General features: G+C 41.4%; 1 protein-coding gene across 1 annotated transcript in view; it reads right to left on the reverse strand.

Annotated features, from left to right (window-relative positions):
- The window catches only part of whrnb (whirlin b), a 68938-nt gene that overhangs the window by 3443 nt on the left and 44276 nt on the right, over positions 1-21219 (reverse strand). The window contains exons 9-11 of the mRNA XM_055020511.1: positions 15128-15824; positions 2618-2790; positions 715-846 (exon numbers count right to left, since the gene is read on the reverse strand). Of these exons, the coding sequence (XP_054876486.1) occupies positions 715-846; positions 2618-2790; positions 15128-15824 (1002 nt within the window). The remainder of the gene's footprint in view (positions 1-714; positions 847-2617; positions 2791-15127; positions 15825-21219) is intronic.

The following is a 21219-nucleotide window of genomic DNA, read 5'->3' on the forward strand; positions in this document are numbered from 1 at the left end:
TTGAATTCCAGTGATTACTCGATGTCCATTTCAGTTGATTACATTTTAATTCTGCTCCATTTCTGAGTTAGTGTCTGTATGTATTCTGAAGTCAATTCCATCATATCCATGAGGCCATAGAAGACAGTGAAGTCAAGTATCATGTGTCAGAGCTTCATGGACTTTTTGAATATCACATTGAAATGTGAAATTTTTCCAGTTCATAGGTCACAACATTTAAATTTTCTCAAAGAAAATGTAAATAATATGAATTATTGTGGAAATAATTATCTGCTTAATTATATGTAGCTAGTAGCTTCTAGTCAGCAAAGATTATTCATGCATCTGGTTAGATTTTCTGGTTCTACTTAATAAAATACCTTGATGACCTGACAATCAGAAAGACTGATAAAAAAATAGACTGGTTGTCCACACTGTCACAGAAAAAAAGTCTAACCAGAGTGAAGACTGGAGAGTGTTGGAGGATTAGGTGTTCAGACAGAATGTTATCACTCCTGATCCTCTGTCATACACCTGGTCCCAAATGGATTTGAATTAATAAACTGCACTGAATGGTGTAAATGTCAGCTAATAATAGAAAAGCTTACTGAAGCAGAGAGATGGCAATTATTTTGTACATTGTCCCAACTTTGTTTGTCTCTTATTAAACCAAAATATGCTAGACAAGTCATGGCTTGGACTCTTAATCAGTACCAATTATTTTTGCTGTCTTACCTGAATGGTCACAATGCGTGGCAAAGGTTGTCTTGTATTGGCTCCTCCCTCTATAGCAATGCCCAACGTGTTGGAATTTTTCACCACCCTGACTATGGCAGTGTTTAGTGCTGAAAGAGGTGAGCTTATCTGCTGGGAAAAAAGATGAAGAAAAGGTAAGCAGGCGATGCACTGTGGTACATCATTTGCCTACTGACAAGATCAGTAGGCAAATTATTTTATTGATGAAATCATTTGTTTCATGTTTATTGATAAAATTTAAAACCTGGAGCCAGTAGTGTGTTCAAATGAGTGGAGGCAGTTCATCCTACTTTGAATATTTCAGATTTGTTTGATCTGTCCACAGGCGATGATGGTGATGATGACATATTGACATATTGCTATTGTCTATCTATTAATGTGTTTGATGCTGAGATATATTAAGAATTACAGAGGAGAAATGGTGGTCCAGGGGAGAAAAGTAAAATTGGGTTTTAATGTTGAGCAGAATAAAAACAGAAAAGCTTTGAAGAATAGGAACATCATCAAGGCCAGGACGGCTCCACACCCCCAACAATTTTCAGCACCTACTGAAAACTAAGACTATTTATCAAAGGCCTCATCTTATCAATGCCAGGACAGCTCATCAGAAATTTTGTCACCTAAATTGATGATTCTTAATTGAATTGAATTGTCAAGTTTTGCTGGGTACTTCTCTCCTGAGCTCCCAAAAAGCATGTTTCTCAGATAAAATTGCTTATTCTCTTAGTGTTTGAAATACAAGACCACCTGACTGATTCCCCAGAGCACTGTCCAATCATTTCTGAGGTCTAAGATTGGGTGCCAGACATTGTCTTTGCAATTGTGTCTGTATCTTTTAAGAAATATGAATCTAATATCATTTTCTTTATTTAACTTGTGTAAATCTATTTGTTCCTGACAGTAACATGGTTGGATGACAGTACTGAATCACCTGTATTATCTGAATCAGAGTTGGTAATTACAATTTTTTAAGTGAGAACAGAAACATTACAAAGGAGGAGGAGTTACTACAACATATTAGGATTTGCTAAACTGTAAGAATGTCTTTTTAGGGCATTTTGACTCTTGAACATCAGGGAATTGAGGTAAAAGACCATAAACGAAACCTGACACTAACTGTACACAAAACCCCAACATATGTAGGAAATTTCTTTACTAACTTCAATGAACTTTTATCTCTCATATGCACTAATTATGACATGACTGTTTAATAATTACGGGATATTTCAACATCCACGTAGCCCACCCCGAAGACAGAGAGGCAAAACAGCTGGGTAATATACTCGATAATTTTTGTCTAATTCAGCATTTTTAAACAAATAACACACTCAAGGACACACACTGAACCTGGTTATCTGTAAGGGTGTGAATATTTCCAATGTCTCTGTAACTGATGTCACATTGTCTGATCATTTCGTTGTTGTCTTTGAAAGTACTTTATCCATTGACTCACTTAGCCAAACAGCTACTATCCCAAAATATTATTTCACAGTCAACACAGCAGAAATATTTAATGTAATCTACTCTTCTACCTCGGTTCTGCTCTGCATCTCCACAACCAGAACCAAACATGGAGAAGCAGCATTCAGCTTCTATGCAGCACAAATTGGGGGAAACGAACTTCTGCAAAATTGTAAAACAGCTGAAACACTGAGTTATTTTAAACCAAGACTAAAAACCCACCTGTTTAGAGTTGCTTTTGAAACATTATAAATGAAACATTAATCAACATTTGATGTGTAACGAAGCCACTTGACAATTATTGACTGTGCTCTATAACCTTTAATTGTATTTTTTGTACATTTTTATGATGTGAAGTATTTTTAACTACCTTGTTGCTGAAATGTGCTAGACAAATAATCTTGATTGATGACATCCTTACTTGTCTTGTAGCCCCTATAGGAGAGATGTGGGCCCCTTGAATTTCCAGATGACCCTGCTTATTCTTGGTTGGTCTTGGGCTGCCATCCTTAGTAAGACCGCCAGTCTCTCCTATATCTACACCGCTGTCTTCACTCAGAGTCTGACCACTGTCTGACAACTGAGACAGCGCACCTGGAGGAGGAAGGATCAGATAGTACACCTTTTATGAACTTGTATTATCAAAAAATGTCAATGTCTACAGATGTTTGAATAAGGTTTGGCATTTCTCGGTTCAGTGAGCATGTTCAAGGTGTAGCTTTTTCTGTCAACTCTGTCACATCAATAATAGAAAAAGTACATGCCTAATTTAGAAATCAAATGAAATTACTTTATTGAAACCTTGGCTCTCATGAAGGTCAACATTGCATTTTAAGTATAATGGTCCTGTGGTTTTTCACTGTTTTACATAGTCTGGACTGGATTGGTCTTTCATGCTACACACTTTCATGCTATTGAAACTAGCAAATGATTTCATGGTTTGACAATTTGACAGTTTAATTTAGCCGATTTTTAAAGCCAATACCTTTCTAAATGCAACTGATTAACGCAGCAGTTATTTCACTTTGGCAGGTATGTAACAGTGTGGCCAAGTACAGATGATGTATATGTTGAAGCGGACCACACACAGTTAGTTATTGCGTACCACAGGTTCTATGCTTGGGCCACATGTTTTACTACGCACTCAAAATACCAAAAATGTTGGCTCAGCCAGGTAAATCAACAAATCTTCCAATGACTTCCATGGCAACAAATGAAGGAAATCCAGCATTAATGCATGCAAATTACTGTGTTGAACCCCCAGTCATGAATACAGGAGGCTTAAAAAACATTGTTGAAACAATAATCTTCATTAACCTATTCAACAAAAAGAGAAGAAGTTTCATCGAAGAAACTCTGATCACGGGGAGATTAAAACACAGGACTAAGACAACAGTCGTTCTTTTTGCAGCACTTTTGATTTAAGTAGAATTCTGCAGAAGAAACCTTGGAATCATAGGTTCCCTAGGATTGCCATCGGCAATCAATGTTGGCTGCTAGCCTCTTCATCTCCACTGTTAAATGGAGTTTCACAAAACTCCATCTATTTCCAAAGTGGCTTATTCTAGCCACGCATAGTTGTTGTTAAATATTCTGTTCAATTCCTGGTCTGCTTGCCCTCATCGTTTGTGTTCCCGGGCAAGACGCTTCACCCACCTTGCTGGCCGCTAGTGTTGGTCAGAAAGGCTGATGACAGAGCAGATGGAGCTACAATCCAGTAGCTTGCCATCTTCAGTGTCTGAATGAGCCCATTTGAGATTTCAATTAAAGATATAAAAAGCTTTATAAATAAAATTGATTATTCATACTGGACAGTGACTTTACTTTAGACTATTCTAAATTAATAAGATGTTTTATTTGTTCCATATTTCTGGCATTGCTGTGTGATGGACCAAAACAGCAATGTTTTCAATCTGAATTATCCAAAATTATTTAACACTGCAAATGCCTCATCCGTTTTCTCAATATCTGTAACATCATTGCATTATTTTATTGGTTCTATTTTTATATTTTTACTGTTGTAACTTAAGATGCTTTATTTTAATCGAGTTTGGTGATTAAAATGTTTTCATTGTAATGTTTAGTTTGTTTGGTTAATAATGCTTGTATATTTCAGAGAAGCTGTCTCCATTTTATTTCACATACCTGTATAGCATCTTGCTGTTCAGATAACGCCAGTGATGAACTTACGCCTTTATCTATTGCCTTATCAGACAAGTATTTATGAATACTGAGGCTGAACAATATTTTCTCAATAATCGAGTGGTGGTTCAACTTAGCATTTTTAATCAAAATTACTAGTTATATTGCCCTAAACAATTATTGTAGTCAAAACCTGACTCCTCTGTGGCATTTTAGCAAACTGCAGGCATCAGTTTTGGATGCAAGGTTTCTTTGAATGTGCAGTCTTCCTTTCAGGTCAGTGTCCTCACTGATGCAGTTTGTGGGGTCTGGGAGGGGCAAAACTTGATGTGGTTCAGAGTTTTTTTTTTACCAAGTCATATGGTCATGATTGTAAGAGCGGAATACTTTTATGGACTTGTTTTTGCGGAAAGATTCTGGCGCCTAACTGGGTCATAATGACCTGATAACTTTCCTCCCTTGTGTGCAAAGCACAAAGTTGGACCAAAATATGACTTGGGAAATAAGCTGTTTAGATAGATAAGAACAACAATTTCTGATTAATTGACTTATTTTGGCAATTCCGAAATGGAGCAGATGTTTAGGTCACGAGATTCGATTGGGTTCTTGGAAGTCCAACACACACAGTCTGCCAGAAAGTTGACATAGAACTAAGTCAGTCAAGACTTCCCATCACACACCAATGGAAAATGGGAAGTATAAAAAAAGTTGTGGAGATTTCAGAGAGATTTTGGGGAAAGACTTTTGGAACTTTGATTTTGTACTGATGCATCCGTGGTCGAAGTGATAATAAATCTCCCTACCCGTCGTGGCTGGGAGTAAAGGATATGGCTCTGAGTATTATTTATATAATCAAGAGTTTGCGCCTTCTGATTCTCCAATATGATCTCTTCAGAAACTGAAAATGGATTCATGCAATGGGTTGGGGTATTTCAGAGTTTTGATCTCAGTCTCTGTGCTCTTTGTAGGTCAGTCTTTCATGACTGGAGGGCCGATATATGAAATTTCCATCCCCATACATCTGTTAATTATAAGAACATGGAAGTTACTGGGAATGTCAGTAACAAATTTGTAGCCTCGTAAAGTTACAGACCGGAGTAAGCAGATAGTGAGGAACATATTAAGCAGAAATCTTCAACTTGCAGATTCACTAGATGCACTGATAAAACTTCATGTGGCCTTTAGATTAGCACAAGAAAAAGGTGCAGAGATTTTTATGGAATAGGTTTCCTTGGCCAAGTAGCTAAATCCTCATTACATTAAGTGCTAAATGCAAAAGTGTAACTTTTGCTGTCACTGGACTCCAGAGCAGGGAGATCTGTTCTCTAGATGTATCATAACTCTCTTCCTGGGTAAATCTAATGACCTAGTTTGGACTTGGTAGTTGCAAGAAAACTGATACTTGTCGGGCTGCATTCTGTCAAGTCTAGCATTTGCAACTGATGGCTGTAGTTTTGCAGTTACTGAAAGAAACTCTTTGAACATGATATGACAAGATTTTGGCCAATTTCATGTTCTTAACTCTGTGAAGCAGTTTAGAGATATCCCCATTCAGGTAGAACATGACTGATTACCACTGCACAAAGCAAGGTCTATAGAACTGAATGTATGAGTAAGATTTTGAAGAACCTGAATGGTCGCAGTGGATGATGTAACCTGAAATAACAGCTTTAGGGTGAATTAGAATAGTGAGGTAAACAAGCTTTTCCCATTCACTTTTACCTTATCTCAGAATTTATTTTTCTGAAATAGGATGTTATTGAAGTACATTTACCTTTCTGATGAGCTAATAATTTGTGTGGGTTTGCTTTTCTTGCGATAAGTTTAAAGTTATCATTGTATAGGTTCAGACTGCAGGGAACTGACCACTTTTTCTCATCATGTTGTCTTCACAATGAGAACTTCATGTTCTCATTCTGTTTTTACTCCCAGTTTTTCTGCCTAGTTTTTAGGATAATAAAGGAAGGCATAAGTCCAGAACCGACATTATCTGAACATGGAATTCCTATATAAACACAGACTGTCGGGTGTTGGAGTTAGGCTGGGTGGGGAACCTTTTCTTTCCCACCAGATGGAGCCAGAGGGTGGCAGTCGTTGGAGGGTGGATCCCGCGCACCTGTGCGTAATCGCATCATCGCAGCCAGCATAAGAAGAGCGGGCAGGCGGTTCTCCAGCGCTTGAGTGTTATCCTTCAATGGTACTCAGAGCCCCCTCTGAACCTGGTGTCGGTGTTGTTGTGCGTGTTTGCAAGCAACTAGAGACTATTCTGAAATTTCTCTCTCACAGGATTATCTCCCGCGGAGCCGCGGAGAAGTTCTTCCTGAGACCGTGAAGCCTGATCCAAGAACTGCCGAGACTGGCCGAGACCCGCTCTTTACCTGCCTGCCCTCCAACGGCAAACCCATCTGACGCCAACCCTCGGATCTGGACCGACCCCTCCACCTGTCAGTCACTCCCCCCCTCCTCCCAGCGGAGACCACATCCTTACCAGTAAGCCCGTTCCTGTACTCTGTTGATTTTTTTCCGTATTATTTCACTTACCTCATCTCTCACCGTATTTAGCACGGAGACGACCCTCACCCAAGACCCCCCTCCGAGACACATCACAGAATTTCTATTTATTTTTGTTCCATAAACTTATTTCATTTTTCCAAATCGCTTCTCCTTGTTTGTGCGCCTGCATGTGGGTCAGGCGTGTTGCTTCAAATATGACAGAACACTCAAGCCAACCCATTGACCCAGCAGACGCATTAAGGAGATCTTTGGCCGAACAAAATACGCTCATCCAATCACATGAAGCCGCTTTAAGAATCTTAGGGAATCAGCAAAGTGAGACTAATCAGCGACTTGATCACCTGGCTAACCTGTTACAAAGGGCTCTTCAACAGGGCGCTGAGGCTGCAGCAGCTCCGGTTGTTCTTGATCCCGGTCCAGCTCCAGCACCCGCTCCAGAACCCACTCCCCTAGTCCACTCCGGGTTTTCTGAGGCCCGTCCGCCCAATCCAGAGAAGTATTCAGGTGAAGTCAATCGGTGTGGTGGATTTCTGTTACAATGTTCTCTAGCGTTCAATCACTCCCCACGTAGTTTTGCTCATGACGGAGCAAAAATCTCCTTCATCATTTCTCACCTGACAGGAAGAGCTCTGGAATGGGCAGAGGCCAGGTTCAAAGATCCAACCAACTTCGGTTGTTCATTCAATGAATTCCTGGTTGAATTTAAACAGACTTTCAATCAAGAGCCGGAGAGCACATCTAGTTCAAGAAGTCTTTTGAATATAAAGCAAGGTTCCAGATCTGTGGCAGACTTTGCAGTTGATTTTAGAATCAAAGCTGCTTCCTCGGGTTGGAATGAGTCATCCCAGAAAAGTGTGTTTTTTCACGCACTTAACGACTCATTAAAGGACGAATTAGCCACCATAGATGAACCGCGAACTTTAAATGACCTAATTTCCCTGGCTATTCGGCTTGACAATCGAATGAGGGATAGACATAAGGAAAAGACTAGGAGACTTCCCTCCGTGAGAGTTCCTTTTTCCCCGTTGTCTCCACCTACTCATTCTCCACTTCCTTCACAGATTCAGTCGGAACCAGAACCCATGCAAATCGGGCGAGCTCGGCTGTCCGCTGAGGAACGTCGAAAGAGGATAAGTGCCAATCTGTGTCTGTACTGCGGATCGGCTGGCCATTACATCGCCGCTTGTCCTCTCCGATCAAAAGCCCAGGCCTGTCAGTAGATGTGAGGAGACTGGCGGGCCAGTTAAAATGTGAAAAAAGTTTCCTCGTCTTCTCCTTCCTTTTTATCAGTAATGAACCCCTCAGTTTGTCTGCACTAATTGATTCTGGATGCGAGCAAAATCTCCTAGACTCCACTCTGGTTAAACAGATGGCAATTGAAACTGTTCTCCTCCCGGTCCCCGTCCGTGTTACCGCCCTGGATGGAAAGATCCTCCCGCAAATAACCCACAAAACAAAACCACTACGGCTGGTTATCTCCGGAAACCACAGCGAACTAATCTCCTTTTTTGTTTTTCCATCAGCCAACTCTACCGCGGTTCTGGGATTTAGTTGGCTTCAGAAACATAACCCTAATATAAATTGGGCAGATTTACATATCGAATCCTGGTCGTCTTTTGCCACTCCGACTGTCTCCGCTCCGCTATCCCGCCGAGTTCTCCGCCGGCAGTTGCTCAGGAGGCTGACCCTCCCGACATGTCTGCTATTCCTGCTGAGTATCAGGATCTAGCGCCGGTCTTCAGCAAAACCAAAGCTCTGTCACTTCCCCCTCATCGACCCTACGATTGTGCCATTGACCTCCCCGGAGCCCCTCTGCCCTCCAGTCGTCTTTATAACATCTCTCGGCCCGAGCGCGAAGCCATGGAAACGTACATTAATGACTCCTTGGCGGCAGGAATCATCCGCCCTTCATCCTCTCCTTTAGGAGCGGGATTTTTTTTGTCGGGAAAAAAGATGGGACACTAAGACCCTGCATTGATTACCGTGGTCTGAATCAGATTACTGTCAAAAACAAATATCCCTTACCACTCCTCTCCTCCGCTCTCGAACCAGTTCATGGCGCCACGGTTTTTACAAAACTCGATCTCCGAAATGCTTATCACTTGCTCCGTATTCGCCGGGGGGATGAATGGAAAACTGCATTCAAGACCCCCTTAGGCCATTTCGAGTATTTAGTTATGCCGTTTGGTTATCCAACGCCCCAGCATTTTTTCAAGCCCTAGTAAACGACGTTCTCCGTGATTTTCTAAACATTTTCGTTTTTTTATCTAGATGACATACTTATTTTTTCCAGAGACCTCACTGAACACAAACGGCACGTCGGATGGTCCTGCAACGTCTCTTGGAGAATAAGCTTTTTGTGAAGGCAGAAAAATGCGAATTCCACAAACAGTCTGTGACCTTCTTGGGATTTATTCTTGAGGGCGGGCAGGTCCGACCAGCGATGGATAAGATAAGAGCGGTCTTGGAGTGGCCAGTGCCGCAGACCCGCAAACAGCTGCAGAGATTCTTGGGCTTCGCTAATTTCTATAGGCGTTTCATCCGCAACTATAGCCAGACAGCTTCGCCCCCTCACCGCCCTCACCTCCACTAAATCACCGTTCAGATGGACTCCCGAAGCTGAGAAGGCTTTCCTATATCTCAAGTCTCTGTTCTCTGAAGCACCTGTCCTCATACAACCAGACCCTAAGCAGTTTATTGTGGAGGTGGACGCCTCCGACACGGGGTGGGGGCGGTTCTCTCTCAGTTTTCCGACTCAGATAACAAGACTCACCCCTGTGCGTTTTTTTCTCGCAGGCTGTCTCCAGCTGAACGCAACTACGATGTGGGCGATCGTGAGTTGCTGGCCATTAAGCTGGCTCTGGAAGAGTGGCGGCACTGGCTGGAGGGCGCGGACCATCCAGTTCTTATCTGGACGGATCACAAGAACTTGTCCTACCTCCAGTCAGCCAAACGACTCAATTCCCGTCAGTCCCGCTGGTCTCTGTTCTTTTCAAGGTTTAATTTGTCCATTTGTTATCGCCCCGGTTCCAGAAATATTAAACCAGATGCACTGTCCAGATTGCACTCACCAGACGACTCTGACAAGATCCCAACCACCATCCTCCCTCCAAGCTGCACCGTCGCCTCTGTGACCTGGGAAATGGAGGACATAATTCGTCAGGCCCAGCAAACCGAACCAGATCCAGGTACCGGTCCTGCCAAGCGGATCTTCGTACCATCAGCTGTCCGAGCTCGCCTCATCCATTGGCTACACACAGCTAAGTTCTCTGCACACCCTGGAATCGGCCGCACCACAGCCATGATAAGTCGCCGCTTCTGGTGGCCATCTTTACATAAGGATGTGAAGGAATATGTACTCGCCTGCCCCATCTGTGCCAGAAACAAGCCATCACATTGTCCACCAGCCGGTCTCCTCCAGCCACTACCTATACCTAAAAGGCCCTGGTCGCACATCTCCATTGATTTCGTTTCAGGACTCCCTGTTTCCAAAGGTATGACCACCATCTTCACTGTTATTGATCGTTTTTCTAAATCTTGCCACCTCATCCCTCTCAGAAAACTCCCCACAGCCTCCCAAACTGCACAACTCCTCATTAAACATGTTTTCAGACTACATGGAATCCCACAGGAGATCCTGTCGGACCGCGGCCCCCAGTTCACTTCTCAAGTTTGGAGAGAGTTCTGCTCTGCTCTCGGAGCCAAAATCAGTTTAACATCGGTTATCACCCCAATCTAATGGGCAAGCCGAGAGACTAAATCAAGAACTCGAATCTACCCTGAGGTGTTTCACATCCACCAATCCGGCGGATTGGAGCCAGTTTCTGCCCTGGGTTTGAGTACGCGCACAACACACATACCTCTGCAGCTACAGACTTTTCGCCATTCGAAGTCTCTTTAGGTTATCAACCCCACTTCTCCCGTCCGATGAAGAAGAGATTGCTGTCACTTCTGTTCAGCACCACATTCGCCGCTGCAGAAACGTCTGGAGAACTGTTTCTGCCTTAACCGCACTGCTGAACAGAATCGCCGTTACGCTGACCAGAAAAGGAGACCTGCACCGCAGTACATCCCCGGACAAAAGGTTTGGCTTTCGGCTCGAGATATTCCCCTGAAATCTATGTCGAGGAAACTCACCCAGGTTTATAGGTCCATACGAGATTGAATCTGTGCTCAGCCCCACCACTGTCCGTCTCCGTCTGCCGTCTTCTCTGCGTATTCACCCGACTTTCCATGTCTCCCAACTGAAACCTGTCCTTACCAGTGCCCTGTGCCCTCCTTCCGAGCCCCCTCCTCCCGCCCGGGACATTGATGGGCACCCGGCCTTCACTGTTCGCCGGGTCGTGGCCTCCCGTCGGCGAGGTCGCGGGTGGCAATACCTCGTCGATTGGGAGGGCTACGGCCGCCGGCCCTCTTGGGTGCCCGGTTCGTTTATCCTGGATCCGACTCTCATTTCTGACTTTCGATCGTCTCTCCCTTCTGGTTCTGCCGGGCCGCCAGGTGGCGGCCGTTGAGGAGGGGTACTGTCGGGTGTTGGAGTTAGGCTGGGTGGGGAACCTTTTCTTTCCACCAGATGGAGCCAGAGGGTGGCAATCGTTGGAGGGTGGATCCCGCGCACCTGTGCGTAATCGCATCATCGCAGCCAGCATAAGAGAGAGGCAGGCGGTTCTCCAGCGCTTGAGTGTTATCCTTCAATGGTACTCAGAGCCCCCTCTGAACCTGGTCGGTGTTGTTGTGCGTGTTTGCAAGCAACTAGAGACTATTCTGAAATTTCTCTCTCACAGGATTATCTCCCGCGGAGCCGCGGAGAAGTTCTTCCTGAGACCGTGAAGCTGATCCAAGAACTGCCGAGACTGGCCGAGACCCGCTCTTTACCTGCCTGCCCTCCAACGGCAAACCCATCTGACGCCAACCCTCGGATCTGGACCGGACCCCTCCACCTGTCAGTCACTCCCCCTCCTCCCAGCGGAGACCACATCCTTACCAGTAAGCCCGTTCCTGTACTCTGTTGATTTTTTTCCGTATTATTTCACTTACCTCATCTCTCACCGTATTTAGCACGGAGACGACCCTCACCCAAGACCCCCTCCGAGATACATCACAGAATTTCTATTTATTTTTGTTCCAATAAACTTATTTCATTTTTCCAAATCGCTTCTCCTTGTTTGTGCGCCTGCATGTGGGTCAGGCGTGTTGCTTCAAATATGACACAGACAACAAAATTAATTAAACTTTACAGTTAAAATATTTTATTTAGCCAACTCACTGAGCTAGTTACACACACAACTGAAACTACTGAGAAAAAGATAAAATGATTAAACTAAAACTAGTAGAAGTAAAAACTGTAAAAATAGTACAATTAAAATGATGCTATAAATAATACTACTGAGAATCCAGTTTTATTAAATGAAGAAATTGGGATTTACTAAATAGTTTGTGTAATTCAGGTTAGTTTACACCCAAATATGTATTTTATTATTCATACAGCAATACCAGAAATGAGAAAAAACTAAACATTTTTCCAAGGAAGTAATGTTTTTTTCAAATTTTGACTAAAATAGAAATCATTAACCCTTTATGAAAATGTATTCTTAATCTGTTCATCAGATACCAAGTTGATAATTTAAATAGTCAGAGTAGTAAAATGGCAGGTTGAGAGCATGTTGCCACTCACAAAATAATGTCTCAAGTGGTCCACAAAAATCAAATAAATCTGAAACACTGCAAATAAAATTAAATGTATGACAAGATTTATGGTGGATTATGCTGGTAGAAATCCTATTTTTTAGAATGTGGGAGGTTTAAAATGATTTTAGCATCTCGAGTTACCTGTACCTTACCTTGTAGGAAAATTCAAGTAAAATGGGATAAAAAGTTATGTATTTTAAAATAACCCTTAATGGGTTCACACTCTTACACTGTGTTCCAAATTATTATGCCAGTGATATTTTCTCAGATTTTTTTAAATGGTCAATGCAAATGATGGTCAGTATAATTTTCAAGTCATGAACTATTACAGTATAAATCAAATTTTACTGAATAAAGCTCCCCATGAGAACAGTATTACCCCCTAACACCCCCAAAAACATTAACTATATGAATATCTTGGTAAATTTTTTTCTTTAATTCATCAGATGCTAGTTAAATGGTGGCAAACAGTAATGGTTGATAATCTCACACAGTCTACTCACCTCAGAGAAAAACTGGGTTATAAATTGACACGGTTGCCTTTTTCTCTCTCGATCCCTCTGTATTTTTTTTGAAAACCTGAATTTATAATTTTTTTTAAAATAGCATTGTAACTGCTACAGTCGCTTGTGTCTTCTGGAGGAACAAACCATTTCATGCAGATCCAGGGGGGTTCAGGGAAAATATGGACGTATGTTTTTGGGTCTGGGAGTGGGAACATAAAATTTATACAGCTTAAAAACAGTATAAATGTAAGTACTCAAAAATACAATATGGCTAATTTTGTAATTGACAGGGCCAAAATTTATTTTTTAATTTCTATGAACAAAAAATAAATAAATAAATTGTGGAGGCCCCCACAGCCCCCATACTGTGCCCCTATTCCCTCTCTTTCAGTCTTTCCTTGCTGGTCTCTCTGTACTCCTTGCGTGTGCTTATGGTTTTCAGTCTCACAGTGAATAAGTCTATGGTCAAATGGTTCTGAGGCAGATGAATTTTCCCATTGGTTGCAACAGCACAGTTTGGTACCATGTCATCACTTTGGGCATAAAAGCAAAGCACTCCCTCTCTTCTCATCTCTTTTTCCCCTCCACCTGCCTTGTGGTGAGTCAGGAGTAGCAAGTGTTGCCATGGTGACTGACAAGCACTGATTACTCAGCTTTACAAAGCAATGTGGACAAGGAGTAGAATGACTGCGTGAGACTGGCTGAAAAGCTGAGGGAGCAATAGAAGCTAATGGCAGCTAGCGGCCACTCTCATTGCTTGCTTAGGAGAGACAGGCTACAAACTTTTTCTATAACAACACAGAAAAAGCGTGGCTAGATTTATCACTAGCTGTTTTGCAAAAATGTCACTAAAGGAGTCTGGAAAATCGCTAAATATAGAAATGAATGTGGATAAGTTGACAACAGTGCTTCTTTCGTCCTGATCACAGTCCCACTCTCCCCCTCTCCTCATCATGCAGTCGGCCATGTCTGTTGTCTAACTAACCACCCTCTGAAAGCATAGCCCTGCCCCTTGCAGATTTTGAAAAAGTGGGCAGTTACACTTCAAGGATTAAACTGGTGACGTCTTTGTCAGGAGTGGTTAGGTCCTGTGAGAATGTGGGTGGCTTAGTTCCACAGTAGAGCTGCAGCGCTGGTTGTGGATCTATACATGTGGATCTGTGCATATTCTTAGCTCTGGTCTGCAACCAGCTTACAGAGGGGTCGTGATCAGGCTAGCTTGGGAGTTTCAACAATGGTGAACAGCATTAGAGAGCTGCAGCTTCACCTGCGGTACAGGAACATCTGGAGCACTTGATCAGAAGCTTGTTTCTTGTTAGAGGCTGGCATTGATCACAGCTGTATCAAGAATCTCCTTCTCAGCTCGGGACTTATGAACAAATGGAGTATTTAGCAGGAGCTAGCAGCTCAATTGTGGAAAGTTGGGGAGTCTTCTGGTTTTAGCAACATTCAGATGGCATGACTTGGTGAAGCTATGTCTATCAGATCTGGAATGAGCATCAGCTGTTATCTTTGCCCACTGGTGGAGTGGCAGCCAAAGAAATCTTGGGGAATCTACATAGTTTCAAGGTTTCTTCTGAAGAAACTGAACAAACCAGGATTCATTCAGCATAGGTACTGAATCTGTGAAACAGTACATATATCTTTTTCATTCCAAAATTACTGCAGTTGCAAGACATCACAGAGTTTCTTTCCTAAATCTCCTACTGCTGCTGGGACTAGAGTTAACGCAACATTGTCAAATCTGTTTATCATATCAGCTTGTATTTAGTTCTTCAGTCCTTCATTGTTGGAAGCACAACATACTTACTCTGTCTGAGGGACTGCTGAAAAGTTAACCACAAAATACAATCAGCTAAGATTCTCTACATAGATAACTATTTACCATGAAAGACTAACTGATAATAATGCAAAATTTTACAGCATTATCTTATAACTATGTTTTTTATCAAATTTAAATCTATCTTTATGCATAGCTTGATTTGGTTATTTACTCATTTAAAACAGCATTTATTGTTACCTGCGATTATATAAATAGACCGAATTGAGCAAATGCTCTCTCTCTAACACTGGTGACATACCTCTTTGCTGTTGTCTGGAGTCTGCAGACAGCCGGTTCATGTCTGTAATGATGATTTTGTGGGTGAGGGCAGGTGAGCATGGCCGGTCTGGACTACATGATAGAGAGGCAGGTATCATATGAGAGGGACATGGGGAAGGACACGGCGAAGGACGTGGTGATGGATGAGGTGATGGCATTGGAGATGCTTCTTTAGAGGAGGAGGCAGACTTTGAAAAAGCAGATGACTTTTCATATGAGCTTGACCGAGAAGAAAGTTTGACTGCTGCCTCTGGTTGAACAAATATGGAGGAGTCCCGATGGTTCAGGAAGCCCGGACATGTTTGGTGTCCTGAAGTGAGCCGGTTGAAGTGGCCAGCATGCTGAGTGAAGTGTGAATGGGAGTATTGCTCTGGGCCAGAGAGGTGAGGGGTGCTCTGGCAGGTATGTTGGAGTGTACTGAGAGATGTATGATGTTTTGTAGCAGCACAGATATGCTTGGCAGATATTGAGAAGGGCTGCTGGGAGGTAGGGAAGGACTTTGGTGACTTGTGGAAGCTTTCTTGAAGCAGCCGAGTTGGACCAGGAAGGGGTACACTGGAACTGGGCTGGAGTAGCCGGGCTGAGGGTCGCTGACTGATCTCTTTGTCTCTGGCTTGAGTAATCTGGGCCTGGACAGGTGCAGTCCTAAAAGGTGGAGGAGAAGACCTCGCTTCATCCTGTCAGTGACATGAAGAGGAGAATTTGAAAATCCCCAAATGCCCTTTCTGTGCTTTAATGATAGGAATGCTTGTAATTCCTCAGTGAAGGCTCTCAGATGTTTCAGTTAAGATGACAAAATTAATAAAATCACTAAATACGTAAATTTAAATATATGCCACAACAAGGAGATTATAGTCATTAAGATGACTCTCATTGAGAGACAATGAGTGGTTTTCAAAACAGTAAAAGTCACCTAGTAAAACCAAACAAATTCCCAAAAAGTGGTTGACAAACTAATAATTGAATTGGACAGAGTGTCCACAAGCTCTAGCTTAACCAAATGGTGCAGAAGGACATTAAGAGGAACTAAAGCTGAAGACATGAGAGACCAGGAAGGTGTGTTTATGTGCAAATTAAAAGGACACCTGAGAGTAGGAGTGAAAACCAAAACTTTGTAGTCAATATGAAAATCAATCACTAGCCTCGAGGTTAGGCTGAGCTAAGAACAAACTCTAGGCTTTGCCAATAGCTTCTGTTAGTCTGAAGGCACTGAAAGGGAAAGGAGTTTGGCTGAAGATTCCAGCTCCATAGAGAGACTTTGGGTAAACAAGCAGCACGTTGTAAGAGTAGTTGAATTTAGACAAGCCGAATGGCTGCCATGGAGATTCGAGGACTTCTCAAACATGCATGTATGAGTCAAAGCAACACTTGGGGTATGTTTTATTTCTTGAGATAATGATGTAAAGAAAGATTATACATGATTATAAATTATAGACAACCCTGAGAACTCGACTCTCCAAGAAAAACAGAGTGTCTTCATTCAGAGGCTTCTACAAAGTTGCTGTAATATACACTGCTAAAGGAGCTCCTTCCTGCCCAGTCATCTCTTTCTGCTATAACTCTTTGAAAATAATTAATTTGAGTTACAGAAATATAAAAATTTTCTCTGGGATCAATAAAGTATTTTGGAATTCAACTGAATTGAATTTTGATGAGAAAATAACATTATAATATCATAACATGATATAAAACGAAAACAATATATATATTTTTTTTAATAACAGCCTCTCTTTAAGAGTATTGTTTTAATTATTTGTTATTAAAATAGTATAAGCCTGCTAAGGACAGGACCCACACTCTTAAACCTGACGAGTGGAAAGAATAATTTAGGAAAGAACATTCAGGACACCTATTTTTCCAGGTTGATCAGGAGCACAATTTGGTGCTCCTGATCAACCTGTTGAGTGGCGGTTTGTTCTTTATCTTAGAGAAGATAACAAGTCTGTCATTGCCAGAGCAGCTATTGTTCCAAATCCATACACTATTTTGTCACAAATTCCAACAGGCAGCATGTTTTTCACAGTCATTAATTTAGCAAATGTTTTTTTTCAGTGTTCTAATTCACCCAGAAAGCCAGTTCTGGTTCGCTTTTCAATTTAACGATAAACTCTACACATTTACAAGACTTTGTCAGGGCTACTATGAGAGTCCAACCATTTTTCACCAAGCATTAAATGACAATTTTTCACATTTGAAACTCGCACCACAGACAGCTCTTTTGCAGTATATTAATGATTTATTATTGGCAGCTCCCAATCATGATCTGTGAGTGTTTCTAAAAGCATAAAATTACTTGATTTCTTGGCATAAACTGGCTATAAAAAGATTTTTTTTTTTTTTAAAGTTAGAAAAAGCAAATTGCAGTTTGTGCAGCCCTCTGTGACTTTCCTGGGTCATGTGATTTCCCCCAAAGGAAGAGCTATCTCAAGGATTGAAACGAATGTGGCGTTACCTCTCCCTTAAAAAAAAACAACTATTGTAGGCATTTCATTCCAAGTTATGCTGAGATTGAGCACCCTCTGAGAGGAGTATGTCAATACAAGGATTATTGAATTATTAATGAGCTCACACATTTTACATAGGATTGAAGTAAAATGTGAATTGAAGTTGGTTTGACATCATTCAAAGCGCTGAAAAAACACCTGCAGACACTCCAACTCTGGGATTTTTCCCGATCTGTCCTGAATGTTTTATAGAGATGGTTAGATGAGAAGGTTTTTTTTTTTTGTTTTGCTCCAAAAACATGGTGATAAATTGAAACTGGTCGCCTATTTTTCAAATTAGATCCTGTCACAATGTTTGCGTGCAGTGGCAAGTGCAGAAAGAGCTGTTATGGCATCTCGAGACATCGTGGTATTCTAATCTGATTTTGTACGCTTCCCACAGTGTCACACTAATTTTGAGCACCTATCTGCTGTGAGATAGGTTGCGTTATATACGCATTGGTATACCATATTATATTTTGGTTGCGTTTAAATTGAACAGAGGGAAATTCCTATAGCATACAGCTGTGATAAATTTGAACTTAGATTAAAATACCTTTAATTGTCCAGGGACTATTATTTATAACAAAACTGTTTTTTTTTTAATTAATAAAGTGCTTCAGCAGAAACCTGATAAATTAGGTGCTGTAATACTAAATTATATTGAGATCTCTTCTGTATGTGTAGATAAAGTTAAACTTTAAAACAGGATCCTGTACATTAGAGTTGAATTTAAACATTGATATATGTTGTTAAAAGTAATTTTCTCTATTTGAAGCTTCATGTAAATTTGGCCATTTCAATTTAAGAAAATATGTATATAAAATGAGGACTGACTGTAAAAATTTGACTGTAATGCAAATTTGACTGACTCTGAATTCTTATGGCATTCAATGTTTGTTTGTGTCTGTTTCATGTTGGAGCGAATGTTTTACATGTAATGTTTGTCTACATGTTCTGTGTTTAATAAACATTGAACTAATATGCGCATGCGAAGAAGATAAAAACACAATCTTGTTTGCTCAAACACCGGAATGGGACCACCGATGAAACCTGGAATTATTTTGATAACGTAATGACAACATGATTAACTACTGAATTTCTCTAACAGATCAATTAAAGACGACAGGCCCAAGGAGGGCAGCCTGCACCCGTGAGCAAACCATTACATAACCTACAGCCTGGAGATTTTGTGTTTATTAGAAATTTCAGGAGGAAGAACTGGCGTTCCCACTGCTGGCTGGGACCGTTTCAAGTGCTTTTGACGGCACACACAGCTCTTAAGGTCGTGGAGGGGTCCACCTGGGTTCACGCCAGTCACTGTAAGAAGTTCACATCCTATGGGTTCCATCGTCAAATCCTGCGGGACCAGTCCAGAGCCTAGAGAATGAGGTTCCATCAAGCACCTCTGAAAAAATAGAGTTGCCAACACAGCTCACTCAGTAGGTTGGACCACGCTTAGCTGAGGCAGCATTAAGAACATGGATGGGCCGAGGCAGCGTCACAGAACACCGACGTGGATTAAGGATGCCATACTTTGCTGGTGCTTCTTCTTAATATGTGTGGTAATGGCTCTAGCCGTCTAGTACCTCCTGCCAATCCGGAATGCGGCTACAACAGATCACACGCATGCAGTCCCAGAAGGTCCAGCAGTACTCAACATGAGCAGACGCTCTATCAACCGTGAGATACAATCGTGTGGAGAAAAGCAGGCTTCAAAAGGGGGCATTCAGGTGTGTGCCCCCTGATTCTTCAGTTGGCCTCCTGATTCCGTGATCAGCCTTGAACACCAGTACTGGATCAGGTAACGGACAGAACTACAAAAATTGTAAGTGGTACATGAGGAATGAGATTAGGATCACGTCCTGGTCTGCACTCGTAGCAGACCAGGACGTGGTCTGCTACGAGATGAGGGAAACATCTGGATGCCGAAATGGGGAACAACTCCCTACATCTGACACCATATGAAACTTTTCACGATGGCTAAAATGACGCAAGGACTTGTAAACACAGCGAAAGGTTCAATCATACCACCCTCACCTTTGCCCATATTGTCAAACTGTTGGAAGGACCCACAATTTCTTTTTGTTATTTGTGAGGGGGGGATGTTACTCACCATATTCTCCCGCAGGTATTACTGTTCTGGACAAACTCTCGGCTGATGACTGGTTCAGAGTAATGACAGGTATATAATTTTCTACAAATAATTGGTTATTGTTGGCTGAAAGTGCTGCGAATGTCTCTAATACTGACTGTGTTGTCTGCATGGGACCGGGTCCTGCTTAGGATAATCCTGGCCCTTCTTCCGCTTGAATGTGTTCTCGATGTCATGACTAAAACTAATCCATCTTCCCATTGTAGCCAGTGGGACAGTGTTTACCCTCTCAGTAAAACTGATCTTAGAAAACCAGTGTTTTCAAAAACTGTAGCAAAGACTAATTTCACATGCATTATTAAATTAGGAACTCTCAATTCACAAAATTGTTCAAATATAATTCGGGTGCCAGCAGATTTTAAACCAATTTCCAGAAGCGATGTTTGGTGGTGGTGTGGTGATGGCAGATTATTTGATGGGTTACCAAAAAACTCAGCTGGCCTGTGTGCACTCGTAACACTCTTGTTACCAGTTTCTATTTATAGGATGCAGGTTAATGATGCGACTACTGGTCTGGACCATTTCCAGTTTCTGTTATCTAACTGGCAACGTACAACAAAAAACCCTCCTAAGAAATTTATGCAAGTTCCAAGAGTCACCAGTTGTTTTAGTTTGGATCTTTATCTAAGTTTCCCTAACTTGAAATCTACTCTAAATGTTCATGCTATATCTAATATTTCATACGTCTAAAGGTTAACTGTCTCCATAGTTATGCTAACTAGACTTATATTCTCAACACCCCCTTGCAGGAAACTGTGCATACTTATGCCCGGTTGGATAATGATTCTGTGCAGTTGTCCGTTTCTGATTCTGTCTGAAGTGCTTCGCTAACTACAATTGTGGCCCAGTTCCATGGTGATGTTGAGGTTGAATTTGTTTTGCAGCGACCAAGATTTTCTCATTATCCCAAGTACAAGTAAATTGACACTTCCTTTTGATTTTTATCTTTGAAGTAAAATTTTTGCTTCCAGGTTTTTGCTTTGTTTAATGTCATAAGAGGTCAAAACACTTGCTGAAACACTCCAATGATGTTTATGTTCTCAACCATTATTTGATGGCAAAGGTGACCTGATGTTTTGTGTTTCTCACACTGTTTTGTAGCATTACTACATTATTATTTTATGTTATACTCCCTTGTTTTATCATTTATTGATTTTGTGTTCTTGATGGTTTTGTGATATTGTCATTTCCTTTTATGATTTAATTAATTTTATCATTTAATTCATTTTATGATTTCATTCACTTTACTATTTGATTAATTTTATGATTTAATTCATTTTATTGCTTAATTCATTTAATCATTTTATTCATTTTATCGTTTGATTCATTTTAACATTTATGGATTTCATTCACTTTATTGTTTTTTGAAGAAAGAAAAAAAGGGTGAAATTGTGAAGTAGTTTTATTCGTATTAAATGATGTTCCTTTATGTAT

Source organism: Poeciliopsis prolifica, unplaced genomic scaffold (assembly GCF_027474105.1).
Source record: "Poeciliopsis prolifica strain line A6 unplaced genomic scaffold, Auburn_PproV2 SCAFFOLD068, whole genome shotgun sequence".
In the NCBI taxonomy this organism is placed as follows: Eukaryota; Metazoa; Chordata; class Actinopteri; order Cyprinodontiformes; family Poeciliidae; genus Poeciliopsis; species Poeciliopsis prolifica.